At 36.3% G+C, this 19860-nt stretch overlaps 1 protein-coding gene and 1 long non-coding RNA gene across 2 annotated transcripts in view; both read left to right on the forward strand.

Annotated features, from left to right (window-relative positions):
- LOC102905572 (selection and upkeep of intraepithelial T-cells protein 1-like) overlaps positions 1–12569 on the forward strand; it is a 33935-nt gene extending 21366 nt beyond the window's left edge. Inside the window, exons 8-12 of the mRNA XM_076563613.1 lie at positions 4088–4168; positions 6584–6664; positions 9122–9199; positions 11669–11749; positions 12523–12569. Of these exons, the coding sequence (XP_076419728.1) occupies positions 4088–4168; positions 6584–6664; positions 9122–9199; positions 11669–11749; positions 12523–12569 (368 nt within the window). The remainder of the gene's footprint in view (positions 1–4087; positions 4169–6583; positions 6665–9121; positions 9200–11668; positions 11750–12522) is intronic.
- Positions 12570–13744: 1175 nt separating this feature from the next.
- LOC143271947 (uncharacterized) lies at positions 13745–18026 on the forward strand. Its single transcript, XR_013049284.1, has 3 exons — positions 13745–13765; positions 15441–15548; positions 17520–18026. It is a non-coding gene; the product is annotated as an uncharacterized LOC143271947 (long non-coding RNA).
- The last annotated feature ends 1834 nt before the right edge of the window (positions 18027–19860 follow it).

A 19860-nucleotide genomic window follows, 5' to 3' on the forward strand; every position in this document is an offset into this window, starting at 1 on the left:
CCCAGGGAAACAGAAAGAAGCAGAGTGCTAGAGAGGTCCCCAGAAATCCACAAAGTTACCTCCACAGTAGACTACTGGCAATGGTCGAGAGAGTGCCTGAGCTGACCTGTTCTGATGATTGGATGGCCAAACACCCTGGCTGTTATGATAAAACTCTCATCCAGTGTCTGATGGAAGCAGATGCAGAGATCCATGGCAGAGCCCCAGGTGGAGCTCCAGAAGCCCAATCAGCAAGAGAGAGGAGGGATTGTATGAGTGAAAGATATTGAGACCATGACTGGAAAAAGCACAGGGACAAATAGCCAAACTAGTAGAAACACATGAACTATGAACCAAATTACATTCTAAACACAAGTGTTTCTACCTGTAGAGTACTTCTGTTATTAGAATATAGAGAAAAATTAATCTTTTGCAGTATCTATGGAAACATGAAACAAGTCAAAGTCCTGGGAATCAGTGGCTTTTCTTACAACTTAGAGACTTAAATTTCAGCCATAATAAAAAAAATTAATTGGCATCAACACAATTCTCTCCAAAATTCAGAAAACGTCATGACTGAATCACAAGCATACAAGATCTGGAGGAAGGGGTGAATGTTGTGTAGGTCTGTCCTTGAACTACAAACATTTCTTCCTGGAGAGTGAAGGAAGGCTCACAACATTTAGGAAGCTAAGGAAACTTTAAGGGATCAGAAAGCTCACACAGCATACAAATCTCATGATTCACATCTTCATTATTACTTACAAAATCAGTAAGAGAATTGAAAAGAGAGAATCTTTCCAGTGTAAGTCACTTATAAGTTGAACACAGAGCTCCAGGCAGGCAATATTCATAGTATGGTATATCATACTAAAGAGGATCTTTAGTTATACAATTACCCTTGAGATATGTATGTTCTAGCAAGTAATCCCAGGAAACTCATCGGTCCACCGAACTGGACTAGGTTGGAGTACTTTCTTTGTTCTGTTGTAGATGTCATATCTGAGATTCATTTTTATTTAAATTTCACATAACAAATCATACAGAAATGTACCTCAGAAACCTAAAATTTGAACTGTGATATGCCCCAGAATTTCTAGCACTGAGTGTAGCAGTGAGTCTAGCACTCTCAAAGACTCCATATACCATAGAACTGAAATAATTTTAAATCATAAAATTTATTGGAGCACTACACACAACTGCCAAGTGTGAAAGCAGTTTCAAAGTCTCTGAACAATGGTGTAGATAAAAATATATGAAACTGTGATATTCATGCATGTTGAAGTTTTATTCTGTTACACAAAACATAATTGTCGTTTATAGCATATGGAGTGAAAGCAACAGGAAATTGATATTATAGCTGATATAGCCCAGAAATACGGATATCAAGAATTACTTCATTTGGAGACTGGAAAGTAAAGTAGATACAAGAAACATTTTAAATATGTGTGATAATGAAACTTTAGTAGCTTTGCTGTACCCCATAGTGGGATGTGATCTTTGTGAGGTAGAAAGGCTACTCATTGAAACTCATTGGTTCACAAATGACTTATGTGGAATCTTCACTCTATCATGAGTGCTCAACTGAAGAGAATAAACATTCTACACAGAAGAAGTTAGGGTGGTGTCATTTCAAAAGAAAGTCAGTATGCACATTGAAACTGCTGAATGTAATGGTGATCAATCTGAAGGTAAGGCATCTTTGTAGGTCAATATCAATATTAATATCTTTTCCCATGTGATATGAGATGATGAATTTCTTTCCTGTAGTGATAGTTGAATTCTCACTGAGATATCTGAGAATAGAGCATCCATTGGGAAGGATGTTCTAGGTGTGGACATCTTCCTTTACATGGTATGGCATCAGGTGGAATGCTGCATTGATGAATGAGATCTGCTTCATGTGAGTATGGAGATACAACCTAAATGCCTGGTAGAGTGTATAAGGCAATCTCTGAAAGTAACTCACATTACAGAAGATCAGAAGAAATCACTGTCAGCTGTTACATGCCTTTGCTGTGGCTGATAAGACATGATATGGAGCCTCATCTATCTGTCCAGAAAGAAATTTCACACAGGAGTGAGGGATGATTATATAAAACACATAAAGGTACTGCTATCCTCCACAATAGTCTCAGACTTGTCATGAAAAGAGAAAGAAAGGATGAGAAGATGTCAACTTGCTATTTTGCAAAGAGGAACAAGAGGGGACCAGTTACATTTTTGCTACAGAGCTCTCCCTTGGAACAAAATAACTTTGATTCTACAGGAAAAAAATCAAATGTTATGGAGAAAGAACATGATGTGATACAGTTAGACTATGAAGTATGTATATAATGTGTAATGCTGATATCCATCAATTTTGATGTTTTAATATTAAGAAAGAAAAAACAATAAAATTATAATATTTAGGAAATACTCTGCATCTGAGCTGCTTAAAACTGAGAAGATTTAAAACAATAAATGAGTTTCTCAGAACTGAGATTGTGATGCTGTGGGACATAGGATTAGGTGGGACCAATATGGGTATCCCAGAATGGGAGAAACAGCAAAGTAACTATCCATTCTGCATAACCTGAGGCAATACAAAGATATCAGCCAGGATGAACTGACTTAAAGGAGACACAAGTGTCTTATAGTCCCCACAGAGCACAGCTAATTCTAATGCTGTTGGTTGTGCCAAAACTAGATGATAAGAACCTACTGCTAAAGACACTGTATCCTTTGGCTACAGAAAATAAAATTCAGTATAGGACAGTGATGGAATCTCCCTCCCTGACTGCTGGTTTTCACAGTACCAGTTGATGCTATGTAGACTACTATTGTTTTCATAAACAGTTGTGGTGTGCCCACCAAATTGCATTCTAAACACAAGTGTTTCTACACAAAGAGTACCTCTGCTATTAGAATATAGAGGAAAATTAATCTTTTGCACTATCTGTGGATACACATAACTAGCCAATCTCGTGGAACTCAGAGATTTTATTGTAATATAGTGATTTAAATTTCAGCCATAATAAAAAATTAATTGGCATCAACACAATTCCTAAAATTTAGAAAATGTCATGACTGAATCAAAAGCATACAAGATCTGGAGGAAGGGGTGAATGTTGTGTAGCTCTGTCCTTTACCTAGAAACATTTCTTCCTGAAGTGTGAAGGAAGACTCACAACACTTGGGAAGCTAAGGAAACTTGAAGTGATCAAGAAGTTCACACAGCTTAAAAATCACAGGATTCTCATCCTCATTATTGTTTACAAAATCAGTAATCAAATTGTGAAGAGAAGATATTTCCACTGTAAGTTACTCATAAGTTGAACAAAGAATTCCAGAGAAGCAATATGCATAACTCACCAAAGGGTATGTCATACTAAATAGGATCCTTTAGTTATACAGTTACGCTTGAGATTCCTATGTTTCTACAAATAATCCCAGGTAATTCATTGGTCCACCAAACTGGACTTGGTTGGAGTACTTTCTTTGTCCTGTTGTAGATGTCACATCTGAGATTGTTTTTGATTCACATCTCCCAAGACAAATCATAAAGAAATATACCTCAGAAATCTAAAATTTGAACTGTGATATGCCCCAGAAATTCTAGCACTGAGTGTATAATCTCATAGACAAAAAGTGACCATAGAATTGTGATAATTTTGCATCACAATTTAGTGGAGCACTACTCACAATTGCCATTTTGAAAGCAGTTTCAATATCTGTAAACAAAGTTGTAGATAAAAATATATGAGACTATGACATTCGCTAGTTTTGTAGTTTTTTCTGTTATACCAACCAGAATTGTCATTGTCATTGTAGGACATTAAGTGAATGCACCAGGAAACTAATATTATAACTGATGTAGTCCAGAATTACAGATATCACAAATTCCCTCATTTGGGGTTTGTAGAATTACAAATATACAAGAAACATTTTAAATATGTGATAATGGAACTTTAAAAGCTTTGCTCTGCCCCTTATTGGGATGTGATCTTTGTGAGGTAGAAGAGGCTACTCACTGAAACTCATTGGTTCACTAATGACTTATGTGGAATCATCATTCTGTCATGAGTGCTCTGTTAAAGCAAATAAACTTTTGTTTTTGTCTACCCAGAACAAGTTAGGGAGGAATCACTTTTTGACATTTTCAGTGCATTCTTTGAGAATGAGGAATGTGATGGTGATCAATCTGAAGGTAAGGCATCTGTGCAGATCAATCTCAATCTCAATATCTTTTCCCACGTGATATGAGATGATGAATTTCTTTCCTGTAGTGACAGTTGAATTCTCACTGTGATGTATTATAAATCACAAAACTAAGAGTAAGATATCTGAGAGTAGCTCTTCCATTGGAAAGGATGTTCTTAGTGTGGACATCTCTGTTTACATGGTATGGCATCATATGGAATGCTTCATGTGAGTATGGAGATAAGCCCTAAATGTCTAGTAAACTGTATATTGCAATCTCTCAAAGCAACTCATATTACAGAAGATCATAAGAAAGCAGTTACATGCCTTTCCTGTGACTGATAAGGTATGAAATGGAGGCTCATCTATCTGAGCAGAAAGAAAATTCCCAAAAGAGTGATGGATGATTATATAAAAGACATAAAGTTATTGCTGTCTTCCACACTAGTCTCAGATTTGTCAGGAAAAGAGAAACAAAGGGAGGACAAGAAGATGTTAACTTGCCCTTTTCCACAGCTGAAAGAGTGGGGAAGACCAAGTTAGATCTTTGCAATGGAGCTCTTTGTTGGAACAATATTACATATATTCTACTGTAAAGAAATCAAAAGTTCTGGAGAAAGAACATGATGTGATATAGATAGACTATCAAATATGTATAAAATCATATGTAATACTTATATAAATCAAGTTTGATGTTTTAATATCAGGACAGAAAAAATGTATTCATAATATTTAGGGAATACTCTGCATCTGAGCTGCTTAAAATTGATAAGATTTAAAATTATAAATGAGTTTCTCAGAACCTAGATTGTGATGCTGTGGGACATAGGATCAGGTGGGACCAATATGGGTATCCCAGAATGGGAGAAAGAGTAAAGTAAACATCCATTCTGCATAACCTGAGGCAGTGCAAAGATATCAGCCAGGGTGAACTAACTTAAAGGAGACACAAGTGTCTTATAGTCCTCACAGACCACAAAAGCTATTTTTAATGCTGTTGGTTGTGCCAAAACTAGATGATAAGAACCTACCACTAAAGACACTGTACCCTTTGGCTACAGAAAATAAAAATCAGTATAGGACAGAGACGGAATCTCCTTCCCTGGCTGCTGGTTTTCACAGTGCCAATTGATGCTATGTAGACTACTATTATTTTCATAAATAGTTGATAGGTCCCACCAAATTGCATTTTAAACATGTATTTCTACCCATAGAGTACTTCTGCTATTAGAATATAGAGGAAAATTAATCTTTTGAAGTACTTTGGAAACTCGTAACTAAACAAAGTCCTGGAAATCTGTGGCTCTCTTACATTATAATGACTTAAATTTCAGCCATAATAAAAAAATTAATTGGCATCAACACAATTCTCTCCAAAATTCAGAAAATATCATGAACGAATCAAAAGCATACAAGATCTGGAAGAAAGGCAGAATGTTGTGTAGTTCTGCCCTTTAACTACAAACATTTCTTCCTGGAGCATGAAGGAAGATTTACAACACTTAGGAAGCTAAGGAAACTTAAAGGAATCAGAAAGCTCACACAACTTACATATCTCATGATTCTCATCCTCATTATTGTTTACAAAATCAGTAAGCAAATTGTGAAGAGAGGATCTTTCCACTGTAAGTTACTTAATAGTTGAATACAGAGCTCCAGGCAAGCAATATTCATAACTCACCAAAGGGTGTGTCATACTAAAAAGGATCTTTTAGTTATACAGTTAACCTTGAGGTAACTATGTTTCTGCAAATAATCCCAGGAAACTCATTGGTCCACAAAACTGTACTTGGTTGAAGTACTTTCTTTGTTCTGTTGTAGATGTCGTATCTGAGATTGTTTTTGATTCACATCTCCCATGACAAATTATATAGAAATGTACCTCAGAAAACTAAAATTTGAACTGTGATATGCCCCAGAATTTCTAGGGCTGAGTGTATACTCTCAAAGACACCAAGTCACCTTAGAATTGAGATGATTGTACAACTCAATTTATTGGAATACTATTCACAATTGCCAAGTATGAAAGCAGTTTCAATTTCTGTGAACAGAGGAGTAAATAAAAGTATGTGAAACTGTAATATTCATGAATGTTGGAGTGTTATTCTCTTACACAAAACAAAATGGGACATTAAATGAATGTACCAGAAAATTGATATTATAACTGATATACCCAGAAATATAGACATCACAGATTTCCTCATTTGGGGTTTGTAGAGTTACAAATATACAAGAAACATTTTAAATATGTGTGATAGTGAAACTTCAGTAGCTTTGCTGTACCCCATAGTAGGATGTGATCTTTGTGAGGTAGAAAGGCTACTCATTGAAACTCATTAGTTCAAAAATGACTTATGTGGAATCTTCATTCTGTCATGAGTGCTCGATTAAATCGAATAAACTTTTGTTTTTGTATACCCAGAAAAAATTAGTGAGGAGTCATTTCAAAACAACATCAGTATTCACATTGAGACTGATAAATTTGATGGTGATCAGTCTGAAGGTAAGGCATCTGTGTAGGTCAATAACAACATCAATATCTTTTCCCATGTGATATTAGATGATGAATTTCTTTACTGTAGATACAGGTGAATTCTCACTGTAATGTATTATAAATCATGAAACTAAGATTGAGATATCTGAGAGTAGCTCTTCCATTGGGAAGGATGTTTTTAGTGTGGAAATCTTCCTTTACATGGTATGGCATCAGGTGGAATACTGCATTGATGAATGCAATCTGCTTCATGTGAATAAGGACACACACCCTAAATGTCTGGTGGACTGTATATTGCAATCTCTGAAAGTAGCTCACATTACAGAAGACCATAAGAAAACTCTGTCAGCAGTTACATGCCTTCCCTGTGGCTGATAAGGCATCAAATGGAGGCATATCTGTCTGCCCAGAAAGAAATTTCCCATAGAAATGTGGGATGATTATATAAAAGACATAAATAAAGATATTGCTGTCCTCCACACTAATCTCAGATTTCTCAGGAAAAGAGAAACAAAGGGAGGATGAAAAGATGTCAACCTGTCATTTTCCAATGTTGGAAGGGGTGGGGACAAGTTAGATCTTTGCAATGGAACTCTCCCTTGGAACAAAATATCTTAGATTACACTGTTAAAAAAAAGCAAATGATATGGAAGAAGAAAATTATGTAATACTTATAGAATGTCAAGCATGTATATAATTTTATGTAATACTGATATCCAACAAGTTTGATGTTTTAATATCAGGAAAGAAAAAGCGATGAAATTAAAATATTTAGGGAATATTCCACATCTAGCTGCTTAAAATTGAGAAGATTTAAAACAACAAATAAGTATCTAGGAACTTAGAATGTGATGCTATGGGACATAGGATCAGTAGGGACTAATATGGGTATCCAAGGATAGGAGAAACAGTAACGTAACTATCCATCCTGCATAACAAGGAGCAATAAAAAGCTATCAGTCTGGATGAAGTGACCTAAAAGAGACACAAGTGTCTTATAATCCTCACAGAACACAAAGGTTATTTCTACTGCTGCTGGTTGTGCCAAAAATAGATGTTAAGAACCTACTGCTAAAGACAATGTACCCTTTGGCTACAGAACATAAAAGTCAGGATGGAACAGACATGGAATCTCCCTCCCTGTTTGCTGCCTTTAATAGTACCAGGTGATGCTATGTAGACTACTATTGTTTTCATAAACAGTTGTAGAGTGCCCAACAAATTACAACCTAAATACAAGTGTTTCTACCCATAAATTACTTCTGCTATCAGAATACAGAGGAAAATTAATCTCTTGCAGTATCTGTGGAAACTCATAACTAGCCAACCTCCTGAGACTTGTGACAATATAGTGACTTAAGTTTCAGTCATAACAAATAAATTAATTGGCATCAACACAATTCTCTCCAAAATTCAGAAAATATCATGGATGAATCAAAGCATACAAGATCTTGATTAAGGGGGTGGAGTGTTGTTTAGGTCTTTCTTTTAACTAGAAACATTTCTTCCTGGAGTGTGAAGGAAGACTCACAACATTTAGGAAGCTAAGGAAGCTTAAAGGGATCAGGAAGCTCACACAGCTCACAAATCTCACAATTCTCATCCTTGTTATTACTTACAAAATCAGTAAGCAAATTGTGAAAAGATCTTTCCACTGTAAGTTACTTATTAGTTGAACACAGAGCTACAGTGGAACAATATGCATAACTCACCAAAGGGTGTGTCATACTGAAGAGGATCCATAAGTATACAGTTGCCCTTGAGATAACTATGTTCCTAAAAGTAATCCCAGGAAAATCATTGGTCCACCAAACTGGACTTGGTTGGAGTACTTTCTTTGTTCTGTTGTAGATGTCATATCCAAGACTGTTTTTTATTCACAATTCTTCCCATGACAAATCATACAAAAATGTACCTAAAAAAACCCAAAATTTCACTGTGAAATGCCTCAGAATTTCTAGAGATGAGTGTATATTCTCAAAGACTCCAAGTCACCACAGAACTGAGATGATTCTTCATCTCAATTTATTGGAGCACTACTCACAATTGCCAAGTGTGAAAGCAGTTTCTATGTCTGTAAAAGAGGAGTAGATAAAAGTATATGAAACTGTGATATTCATGCGTGTTGGATATTTGTTCTGTTATACATAACAGAATTGTCATTTGTAGTACATTAAGTGAATGCACCAGGAAGTTGATATTATAATTGATATAGCCCAGAAATACAGATATCACAAATTTCCTCATATGTGGATTGTAAAGTTAAATAGATACAAGAATTATTTTAAATATGTGTTATAATGGAACTTTAAAAGCTTTGCTGTAACCCTTATTGAGATGTGATCTTTGTGAAGTAGAAGAGGCAACTCATTGAAACTCATTGATTCACTAATGACTTATGTGGAATCTTCATTCTGCCATGAGTGCTCCATTGAATCGAATAAACTTTTGTTTTTGTATACCCAGAAAAAGTTAGGGAGGAGTCGTTTCAAAACATCAGTATTCACATTGAGACCGATGAATATGGTGGTGATCAAGCTGAAGGTAAGGCATCTGTGTAGGTCAATCTCAATATCAATATCTTTTCCCAAGTGATATGGGATGATAACTTTCTTTCCTGTAGTGACAGTTGAATTCACACTGTGATTGATTATAAATCATGAAACTAAGATTGAGATATCTGAGAGTAGCTCTTCCATTGGGAAGGATGTTTTTAGTGTGGAAATCTTCCTTTACATGGTATGGCATCAGGTGGAATACTGCATTAATGAATGCAATCTGCTTCATGTGAATAAGGACATACACCCTAAATGCCTGGTGGACTGTATATTGCAATCTCTGAAAGTAGCTCACATTACAGAAGACCATAAGAAAACTCTGTCAGCAGTTTCATGTCTTCCCTGTGGCTGATAAGGCATCAAATGGAGGCATATCTGTCTGCCCAGAAAGAAATTTCCCACAGAAGTGAGGGATGATTCTATGAAAGACCTAAATAAAGATATTGCTGTCCTCCACACTAATCTCAGATTTCTCAGGAAAAGAGAAACAAAGGGAGGATGAGAAGATGTCAACTTGTCATTTCACACAGCTGGAAGAGAGTAGGGACAAGTTAGATCTTATCAATGGAACTCTCCCTTGGAACAAAATATCTTAGATTACACTGTAAAAAAAAATCAAATGATATTGAAGAAGAAATTATCTAATCCTGATAGAGTATCAAGCATGTTTGTAACCCTATGTAATACTGATATTCATCAAGTTTGATTTTTTAATATCAGGAAATAAAAAGCAATGAAATTATAATGTTTAGGGTTTAGTCTACATCTGAGCTGCTTAAAATTTAGAAGATTTAAAACTGCAAAAAAGTTTCTCACAACCTAGATTGTGATGCTGTGGGACATAGGATCAGATGGGACCAACATAGGTATCCCAGAATGGGAGAAAGCATAAAAACAACTATCCATCTTGCATAGCTTGAAGCAATAAAAGGATATCAGTCTGGATGTACTGACTTAAAGAAGACTCAAGAATCTTATACTCCTCACCGACCACAAAGGATATTTCTACTGTGGTTGATTGTGCCAATACTAGATGTTAAGAACCCACTGCTAAAAACACGGTACCTTTGGGCTTCAGAACATAAAAATCAGGTTAAGACAGAGATGGAATCTCCCTCCCTGTTTGCTGCCTTTCATAGTGCCAGTTGATGCTATGTAGACTACTATTGTTTTCATAAGCAGTTGTTTTATGCCTACCAAATTGCATTCTAAACACAAGTGTTTCTACCCATAGACTACTTCTGCTATTAGAATATAGAGGAAAATTAATCTTTTGCAGTGTATGTGGAAACTCATATCTAGCCAATCTCTTGGGAATCAGTGACTTTTGTTACAACATAGTGACTTAAATTTCAGCCATAATAAAAAAAATTAATTGGCACCAACACAATTCTCTTCAAAATTCAGTAATTGTCATGTCTGAATCAAAAGCATACAAGATCTGGAGGAAGGAGTGGAGTGTTGTGTAGGTCTTTCCTTTAACTAGAAACATTTCTTCCTGGAGTGTGAAGGAAGACTCACAACACTTAGGAAGCTAAGGAAACTTAAAGGGATCAGGAAGCTCACACAGCTCACAAATCTCACAATTCTCATCCTTGTTATTGCTTAAAAAATCAGTAAGCAAATTGTGAAGAGAAGATCTTTCCACTGTAAGTTACTCATAAGTTGGACAAAAAATTCCAGGGAAGCAATATGCATAAATTACCAAAAGGTGTGTCATACAAAAGAGGACCCTTTAGTTATACAGTTACCCTTGAGATATCTATGTTCCTGCAAGTAATCCCAGGAAACTCATTGATCCACTGAACTGGTCTTGGTTGGAGTACCTTCTTTGTTCTGTTGTAGATGTCACATCTGAGATTGTTTTTGATTCACATTTCCCATGACAAATCATTCAGACAGGTACCTCAGAAACCTAAAATTGAACTTTGGTATGCCCGAGAATTCTAGCACTGAGTGTATACTCTAATAGTCTCCAAGTCACCATAGACTGAGATTACTGTACATCTCAATTTATTGGAGCACTATTCACAATTGCCAAGTGTGAAAGTTGTTTCAAAGTTTGTTAACAAAGGTGTAGATAAAAATATATGAAACTGTGATATTTATGTATGTTGGAGTTTTATTCTTTTATACAAAACAGAGTTGTCATTTGTAGCATATAGAGTGAATGCACCAGGAAATTGATATTATAGCTGATATAGCCCAGAAATACAAATATCACGAATTTCTTCATTCGGGGATTGTAGAGTTAAATAGATTCAAGAAATATTTTAAATATTTGTGATAATGGAACTTTAGTAGCTTTGCTGTGCCCCATAGTGGGATGTGATCTTTGTGAGGTAGAAGAGGCTACTCACTGAAACTCATTGGTTCACTAGTGACTTATGTGGAATCATCATTCTGTCATGAGTGCTCTGTTAAAGCGAATAAACTTTTGTTTTTGTCTACCCAGAAAAAGTTAGGGAGGAGTCGTTTCAAAAGAAAGTCAGTATGCACATGGAGACTGATGAATGTAATGATGATCAGTCTGAAGGTAAGGCATCTGTGTAGGTCAATATCAATATCAATATCTGTTCCCATGTGATATTAGATGATGAATTTCCTTCCTGTAGTGACAGTTGATTTCTCACTATGCTGTATTCTAAATCATGAAACTAAGGTTGAGATAACTGAGAATAAGGATGTTCTTAGTGTGGATATCTCTGTTTACATGGTATGGCATCATATGGAAAGCTTCATTGATGAATGTTATCTGCTTCATTTGAGTATGGACATACACCCTAAATGCCTGGTAGACTGTATAAGGCAATCTCTGAAAGTAACTCACATTTTGAAGATCATAATTTTTGTCAGCAGTTACATGCCATTGCTGTGGTTGATAAGGCATGAAATGAAGCCTCATCTGTCTGTCCAGAAAGAAATTTCTCATATGAATGAGAGATAATAAAGCTATTGCTATCCTCCACACTGGTCTCAGATTTGTCAGGAAAAAAAAGAAACAAAGAGAGGATGAGAAGATATTAACTCGCCATTTTCCACAGCTAGAAGTGGGGAGTGTTGTGTCTTTGCTATGGAGCTCTCTCCTTTGGAAAAAAATAATGATGTGATGCAGATTGACTATCAAGTATATATATATAAAATCATATGTAATACTGATATCCATCATGTTTTTTAATATCAAGAAAGAAAAAGCAGTAAAATTATAATATTTAGGGAATACTCTGTATATGAGCTGCTTAAAATTGAGAAGATTTAAAATAATAAATGAGTTTCTCAGAACCTAGATTGTGATGCTGTGGGACATAGGATCAGGTGGGACCAATGTGGATATCCCAGAAGAGGAGAAACAGTAAACTAAATATCCATCCTGAGGCAAGACAAAGATCTCAGTCTGGGATAAGATCCTACTGCTAAAGACACTGTACCCTTTGGCTACAGAAAATAAAATTCAGGATAGGACAGAGATGGAATCTCCCTCCCTGACTGCTAGTTTTCACAGTGCCAGTTGATGTTATGTAGACTACTATTGTTTTCATAAACAGTTGTGTTGTGCCCACCAAATTGCACTCTAAACACAAGTGTTTCTACCCATAGAGTACTTCTGCTATTAGAATATAGAGAAAAATTAATCTTTTGAAGTACCTGTTACTTAATAGTTGAATACAGAGCTCAAGGCAAGCAATATTCATAACTCACCAATGGGTGTGTCATACTAAAAAGGATCCTTTAGTTATACAGTTACCCTTGAGATACCTATGTTCCTGCAAGTAATCCAAGGAAACTCAATGGTCCACCAAACTGGACTTGGTCAGAGTACTTTCTTTGTTGTGTTGTAGATGTCATATCTGAAATTGTTTTTTGATTCACATCTCCCATGACAAATCATACAGAAATGTACCTCAGAAACCTAAAATTTCACTGTGATATGCCCCAGAATTTCTAGCGCTGAGCGTATAATCTCATAGACTCCAAGTGGCCATAGAACTGAGATAATTGTACACCTCAGTTTATTGGAGCACTATTCACAATAGCCTAGTATGAAAGCAGTTTCAATGTCTGTGAACAGAGGAGTAGATAAAAAAATATATGAGTTTTATTCTGTTATACAAACCAGAATTATCAGTTGCAGGACATTGAGTGAATGCAACAGGAAATTCATATTATATTATATTCTGATACAGCGCAGAAATACAGACATCACAAATTTCCTTATTTGGAGATTGTAGAGTTAAATAGATAAAAGAAACATTTCAAATATATATAATGTGACTGTAAAAGCATGATTATCCAGGCAGTGGGAAGTAATCCTAAAGTGAGATGGAGACAAAAGAATTTTGTGAGGTTGTAATAGGCCAATGATTATGATATATCTGAAAGAAAATATCTTAAAGAAATTCATCATATACATGATGAAAATGTATGTGACAATAAAAAATTAAATTCTCAAATTTGTATAAATTTTTTGCCATCGTTCTAAATATCAAGAGCACAATCAGTTCCTCTAGATCTCCTCCAAGGGATGCAGTATATCCATCCTCTAAGGATTTGGGTAAAACTGTTTTTATAATTCTCTGAAGTATCTCCTTTAGGTTTCTAGCTGCTCTTCTTTACACTACTATCTGAATGAAAGAGTTGTCTTTCTACCTCTCATGTGTGGAGCATAGAGCATGCTCACTCATTTGAAAGCCTCAAAGTTATAACTTTCTCTATGTAGAGATAAGCTTCTTCAAAAGTTTTCTTCTTATTGCTATTATCCAAGATTTTTTACATCTTTATATTCAAATGAGAGGTGGAGAGAAAGACACATAGGGAATGACAGAAATCTTTTGAAACCTTAAAATCCTCCCCCATTGACACCCCTCCTCCAACAAGACCACACCTATTAGTCCTTCCAAAAATTTCCAACTGATGACTGTATATATAAGAATATAAGACTATGGTGGCCATTCTCATTCAATACACCACAGTGACTATAATTCTTTAACAGCAGAATGAAAACTACCTATGGTAGTAAGTTCTTACATTATGGAAATTAGGTCTTTTAAAAGCAGTTTAAAAATCTTCAAATTTATCCTTCTTTCAGCCTCTTTCAAACTCAGAAAAAAATGATAATAATGAATACATACCTCTATTTCTTGCTCTTAATAATGCCTACTCATGACAAGTAAGATGGAGTAAAGGTTAGCTACTTTCCTTTGGTACTATTTAATCTCAATCTCAAATCTGTCCCAACTTAAAAACAGCTATCCCTTTTACACCCATCTTCTTATATTTTAATCTTAAATCTTTCTTCTTCTATGAATACAAGGAGGAAGCATTAAAAAATATCCCTTAACCTTATACTCTGGTATTTCCCCTTTCTATTGATTTCCAAATTACCCTAAAAACATTCCCTTTAGAAAGGGAAGGGAGAAATGATGTAATTATATTTTAATCTCAAAAATTAAAAGAAATTTTAAAGTACAACTTTAAAATAATAAACACACATAAAATAGCTCTTTTTAAATATTTTTATTTCATAATTAATTTAATTTTACATATCAGCCATGGATTCCCCAGTCCTCCCTCCTCCCACCCCACTCCCAGCCTTCCCCCCAATCCATCCCCCATTCCCTCCTCTTCCAAAGCAAGGTCTTCCCTGGGTAGTCAGCACAACATGGTAGACCCAGCTGAGGCAAGTCCAGTCCCCTCCTCCCTATGCCAAGAGTGAACAAAGTGTCCCAGCACAAGCCCTAGGTTCCAAACGGCCAGCTCATGCACCAAGGACAAGTCCTGGTCCCACTGCCTGGTGGCCTCCCAAATAGTTCAATCTAATCAACTGTCTCACTTATCCAGAGGGCCTGATCCAGTTCCATGGGGGCTCCTCAGCCATTGGTTCACAGTTCATGTGTTTCCACTAGTTTGGCTATTTGTCCCTGTGTCTTTTTCAATCATGGTCTCAATGTCTCTTGCCCATACAAAATAGCTCTTACTTTTTTTACGGTGGAGCAGCAGAGGGGAGGTAGGGGAGGGAATGGGATGAAGGGGGAAACTGAGAATTGGATGTAATAAATGAAAAAAAAAGATTAATAAAAATGTTTTTAAAAAATAATTTTAAAATACAACTTTAAAATATCACACACTACACACATACAGAATAGCTCTTGCTTTCTTGGTGTATTTTTTTCCAGTGTTACATGCCTCCATATAAACATCAAGTGATTATAACATTATTTTTTCTTTAGGTATCTGCTCTGAGAGATTTTCTCATTGTTTGAAGGGTTCAATGGTACTCATGATTTCAGTGTTTGCAATTATAGGAGTCATACTCATTTTGCATCTAAAACAAAGAGGTATGTAAGCAATAAGCTGGTGCCATCCTCTAAAAGTCTTCTTCCAACTGCCCAGGAAACATTTAGCAAAAGAGGAGTAATTGTTGCTTGAACAATAGGGTCAATAAATAGGCCATTAGAACACATGCCATAATGTCTAGATTTCAATATCAAGTACTTTTTGCCACAATAAAAATAACATCTTTCTGCTTTATGAGAGACTCTGTTATAAACATGAAAACTCAAGTCATAGACTGGAGAAAAGAATTACAAACACATTGACAAATAAACCAAACCTAGAATATTTTATTTCTTCTCTCACAAGGCAGTTGGAACAAAGTGTCACTTTCTTTTCATGCTGTTTTGACTTCTTTTTAGAACAGGCCTAAAGAATACAAGTGTGGATTGTACATCTGTTCACTATTGGTCATGATACTTCTGTAAACACAGGCATACAGAATATTTTCCATTCTTCTGTTCACATGTCCGAAAATGGAGTTTCTGGATCACATGGTAATTCTATTTTTTCTTGAGAAGATAACATACCCACCATTTCACATTCCCACCAATAGTGCGCAAGAATGCTCATTTATTCATGCACTTGCCAGTACTTGTCATTTTATTGCCTTTTTACTCCACTACTCTACCAGATTGGAAAGTTTGTGGGGAGCTTTACACAGAGGAAATCCATCTATTCAGCTTACTAATGATTCCAATGCTGACTAAAGCTGTAGGAATACCAGGGGGTATTGTTGAGATACTGAGCATGTTGAATACAAAATGTGACACCTCAACACATTGTTCATTTATAACTGAAAAAGATTCCAAATGACATTAGTGGGCCATTCACTCTGCCCTCCTTCCTCCTTCTCCCATTTTTTCCAAGGAAGCCCTAAAACTAGAATTTCTCTTTTCCAAATTGGATCTGGAACCTAGATACTTTCTTCCCAAACTTGGAAACCCTGATCTAGCTTCTACACCTTTATTTTTAAGAGCTGGCCTGGCAGAGATGCTCTTTCCTGCCTTTGGCTGTAGGCACTAACAGCTTCACCTGGGAAAATATCCATCCTTCATCAGAGAGGAAAAAAGAGAATTCCTAAAGATCCCAGACTGGCATGGCCTGTTGGTTCTGTCCTGTCTAATCATATTTCCACAGAGCTGCCCATGCTTCATCAAACAGAAGCATAAAAAAATGGATATTCATCCTGAGTCAGGGGTCTTCATTCTAAAACATGCTCTTTCATATAAAACTTTTATGAAATACATCTGCTATTTTTTTCTCCTATAAATCTGTCTCTTTTAATTTCATTTCAAAGCTAGCCACAAACCCAAAGAGGGACAAGGGAACTGTTGCCACTTGAAGTTTTTCAGAAAGAGTCACTGAATGAATCCTCTGTGGGTGGATGGGGAGGAGCCAAACTTCCCTCTTCACAAGGATGTAGACTATTAATGAGTGGGTGGGTCTTGAACAGATACCCCTGGTGAGAGAGAAAATGGTACAGATGGGTATCAGGGAAGACGTGTAGCAGCTGGAATGTTAAAATAGAGAGGAAGATGAAGATAGAGAGATCATGCTTTCCAGGGAATATGATGGCTGACAATGTTAAGACCTCTTCCATTTCACAGGTCCTGGTCATCTAAGAATGTTCTACTTCACTATACTCTGTATGGTTCAGAACTCTTGAGGAGCCTCAGCACTAAAGAAAAAAAAACAGATAAAAACATGATCTATCCGTGTGCTCTTCAGACATACTCATAAGAGCAAGAGCCATGCTCCTTGAGGAGAATGGGTACCTGTCTCCTCATAACCCCTCCTAGGCTTTACAAAACCATGCTTATCTCCAAAATCAAGTAGGCCAAATTTCTTCTGGATTGTTCTTGTACATGTAGGGGGCATAGAGCATCAGGAACCTGAAAAGAAAAGCTACCTTTCATGTGTAATATAGCCTTGCTCTCGACTGCAACTGTCCTGACTCTTTCCTCTCTTCCTAGTCCCTGTTTCAGATCCTCGTTTTGAATTGGACACTTTGTGGTTGGAAGATATTAGTGTGGTCCTCTGTGTGCTGATAGTGTTCAACATCAAGCTGACTTCATTAATTTACTTCAGATTGGAAGGTGAATATGATGGTAATGGTGGCAACTCAGATGACCTGATGTGGTCATCGTTCATGTGGCTGTAGCTCAGATGTCTAGAAGGTGTCCTTTCTGCTCCTTTTGTCTTAGTAACTATAAGAAAAACCAAATAAAGAACTGTGTCATATAAAGGCTGGTGGAGTAAAGCCTCCTTTTTAGGACTCCTGAGGCTTTTACTGGTATCAGTGTTGGTACCTCACATATTAATGTCTGTTGCTGGTTCTTACTACACAATTATGAAAACCCACTGTTGTGAAGGCAGTTACTTCATCAAAACATTCTGGAAATTCTCTGTACACTGAACTCTTTGCAAGAACCATATGCTTTAAAAAAAGGATCTCTGATAGTTTAATCTGAACTTTTAGAGAGTACAAACATTTATTTAAATTTTAATAGTTTTTTTCTTTTGAAACTATGTAAAAGTCCCCTAATGGCCAGACAAGCAACATTTATAAACTTGTGTTCATGAAGGCTACATCTTTGAAGCATCCTCTAACTCATGTCTAAAGCTGAAAGGCCTGTCTTTGTTGTGCAAACATATTTTCCTTATGGTCATGGATGAGAGTGTAGAACTGATAACCCAAGAAGAAAAACTTCCATAATAGGTTCTTGTGGTTTATCAATAATATACAGTCCTAGATTGTTCCAGAAGAAATGTACACACATGAGGCTGGAGAGATGGCTAAGCAGTTAAGAGAACTTGCTCTTTTTAAAAGTGTTTGTTTTGTGAATTTAATATATGAGTAATATATTTATACCATTTCCTATAGAAGTAACATAGCTACTTGTGCTCACAGATAAACACTAGGGAAACCAGGAGTGTTAAACACACAGGGTTGTCTCCTCAAAGGAAGATATGCATTACCTGTTCCTGCCTAAAAGTTTGGGAGCTGAGGTGACTAATAGCCTGGTGACCTCTGTGATATCTCTACGGCCAGGTCAGACAAGAACCCCAGATTCTTATCTTGAGCCTCTTTATCTCAGTTGATCTATAGTGCTGCCTTCCCCAAAACCCTTACCATGAGCTTTGTTTGCCTTGAACCTGCTTCCTTAGTTAATGTATAAAAGCTATCTTTATGGAAGATATCACTTGTACTTTACGAGAGTTTTGATATAATCATATCTTAAGCTTTGTTGTGAACATGGGATTAAGTTAATTATCACCAAGAAACTTTTTTTTCCAAATTGTGCTGTGCTTAAATATGTCAAAAAATAAACTACCTGTTGTCATATTCTCACAATTTGAAGCAACACCAACTACTGAGTCATGTTGAACCAAACTGTCTTCTGATCTCACACAGATCAACACTCTGCTGGCCATGGTGTTAGAGATCCCTCCCCTAAGACTGACATAAAAAGTGAGGAACTTGATGCTCAAAGGAGTTAAGCATTTTTTCCTTAAATAGAAAACCCCTAAGCCGGGAATGGTGGCGCAACCTTTAATCTCAGCACTTGAGAGGCAAAAGCAGGCAGATCTCTGTGAGTTCAAGGCCAGCCTGGGCTGCTGAGTGAGTTCCAGAAAAGTTGCAAAGCTACACAGAGAAACCCTGTCTCAAAACAAACAAACAAACAAAAGCTAAAACAGATACGCAAATTGAGAGAGTCAAGGCTGGGAAGAGGTAAGAAATTTTTCTTTAAATAGAAGCATGGGGATAGGGATAGGAGTTTGGTCCTCTTACTCAAGAGATCACAACCACAAGTGAGAGTAAAGGAAACATGGTTTCTTTTCAGTCCTTTTAGACAAAGCATTTTATTCAATTATTGAAATGTTTGTTAAGATCCAGAAGAGAAAAGTAATCAGAGCAACAACAGTTCTGCAACTCTATACAAATAATTGCAAATTCAATCCTTGGTTTCCTAAATAAGGAAACGTAGATGTTGATAATTGGAAGCACAATGGGGCTAAAGTGAACAGAGCCCATGAAAGGTGAAATAAATCCCTGTCGGTTGTTTTGAAAGCTGGAGTACAGAAATGTGTTGTTTGGACCCTCTCAGGAGATTGTCCTACAGGTATTTTTGTTTATAAATTTCATGCCATATCATTATGCTATTACATGCAGTACTTGTTTTCAAGTTTCTTCTTGTACATCTTCCATACTATGGAGATGGCTTAAGTCATTGAAATAGTCTATTCCTCAGTTATGAGAAATTTATTCCCTTTCAATATCAGATAATTTCTACATGATATGTCCAGTGATAA

Source organism: Peromyscus maniculatus, chromosome 2, assembly GCF_049852395.1.
Source record: "Peromyscus maniculatus bairdii isolate BWxNUB_F1_BW_parent chromosome 2, HU_Pman_BW_mat_3.1, whole genome shotgun sequence".
Classification (NCBI taxonomy): Eukaryota; Metazoa; Chordata; class Mammalia; order Rodentia; family Cricetidae; genus Peromyscus; species Peromyscus maniculatus.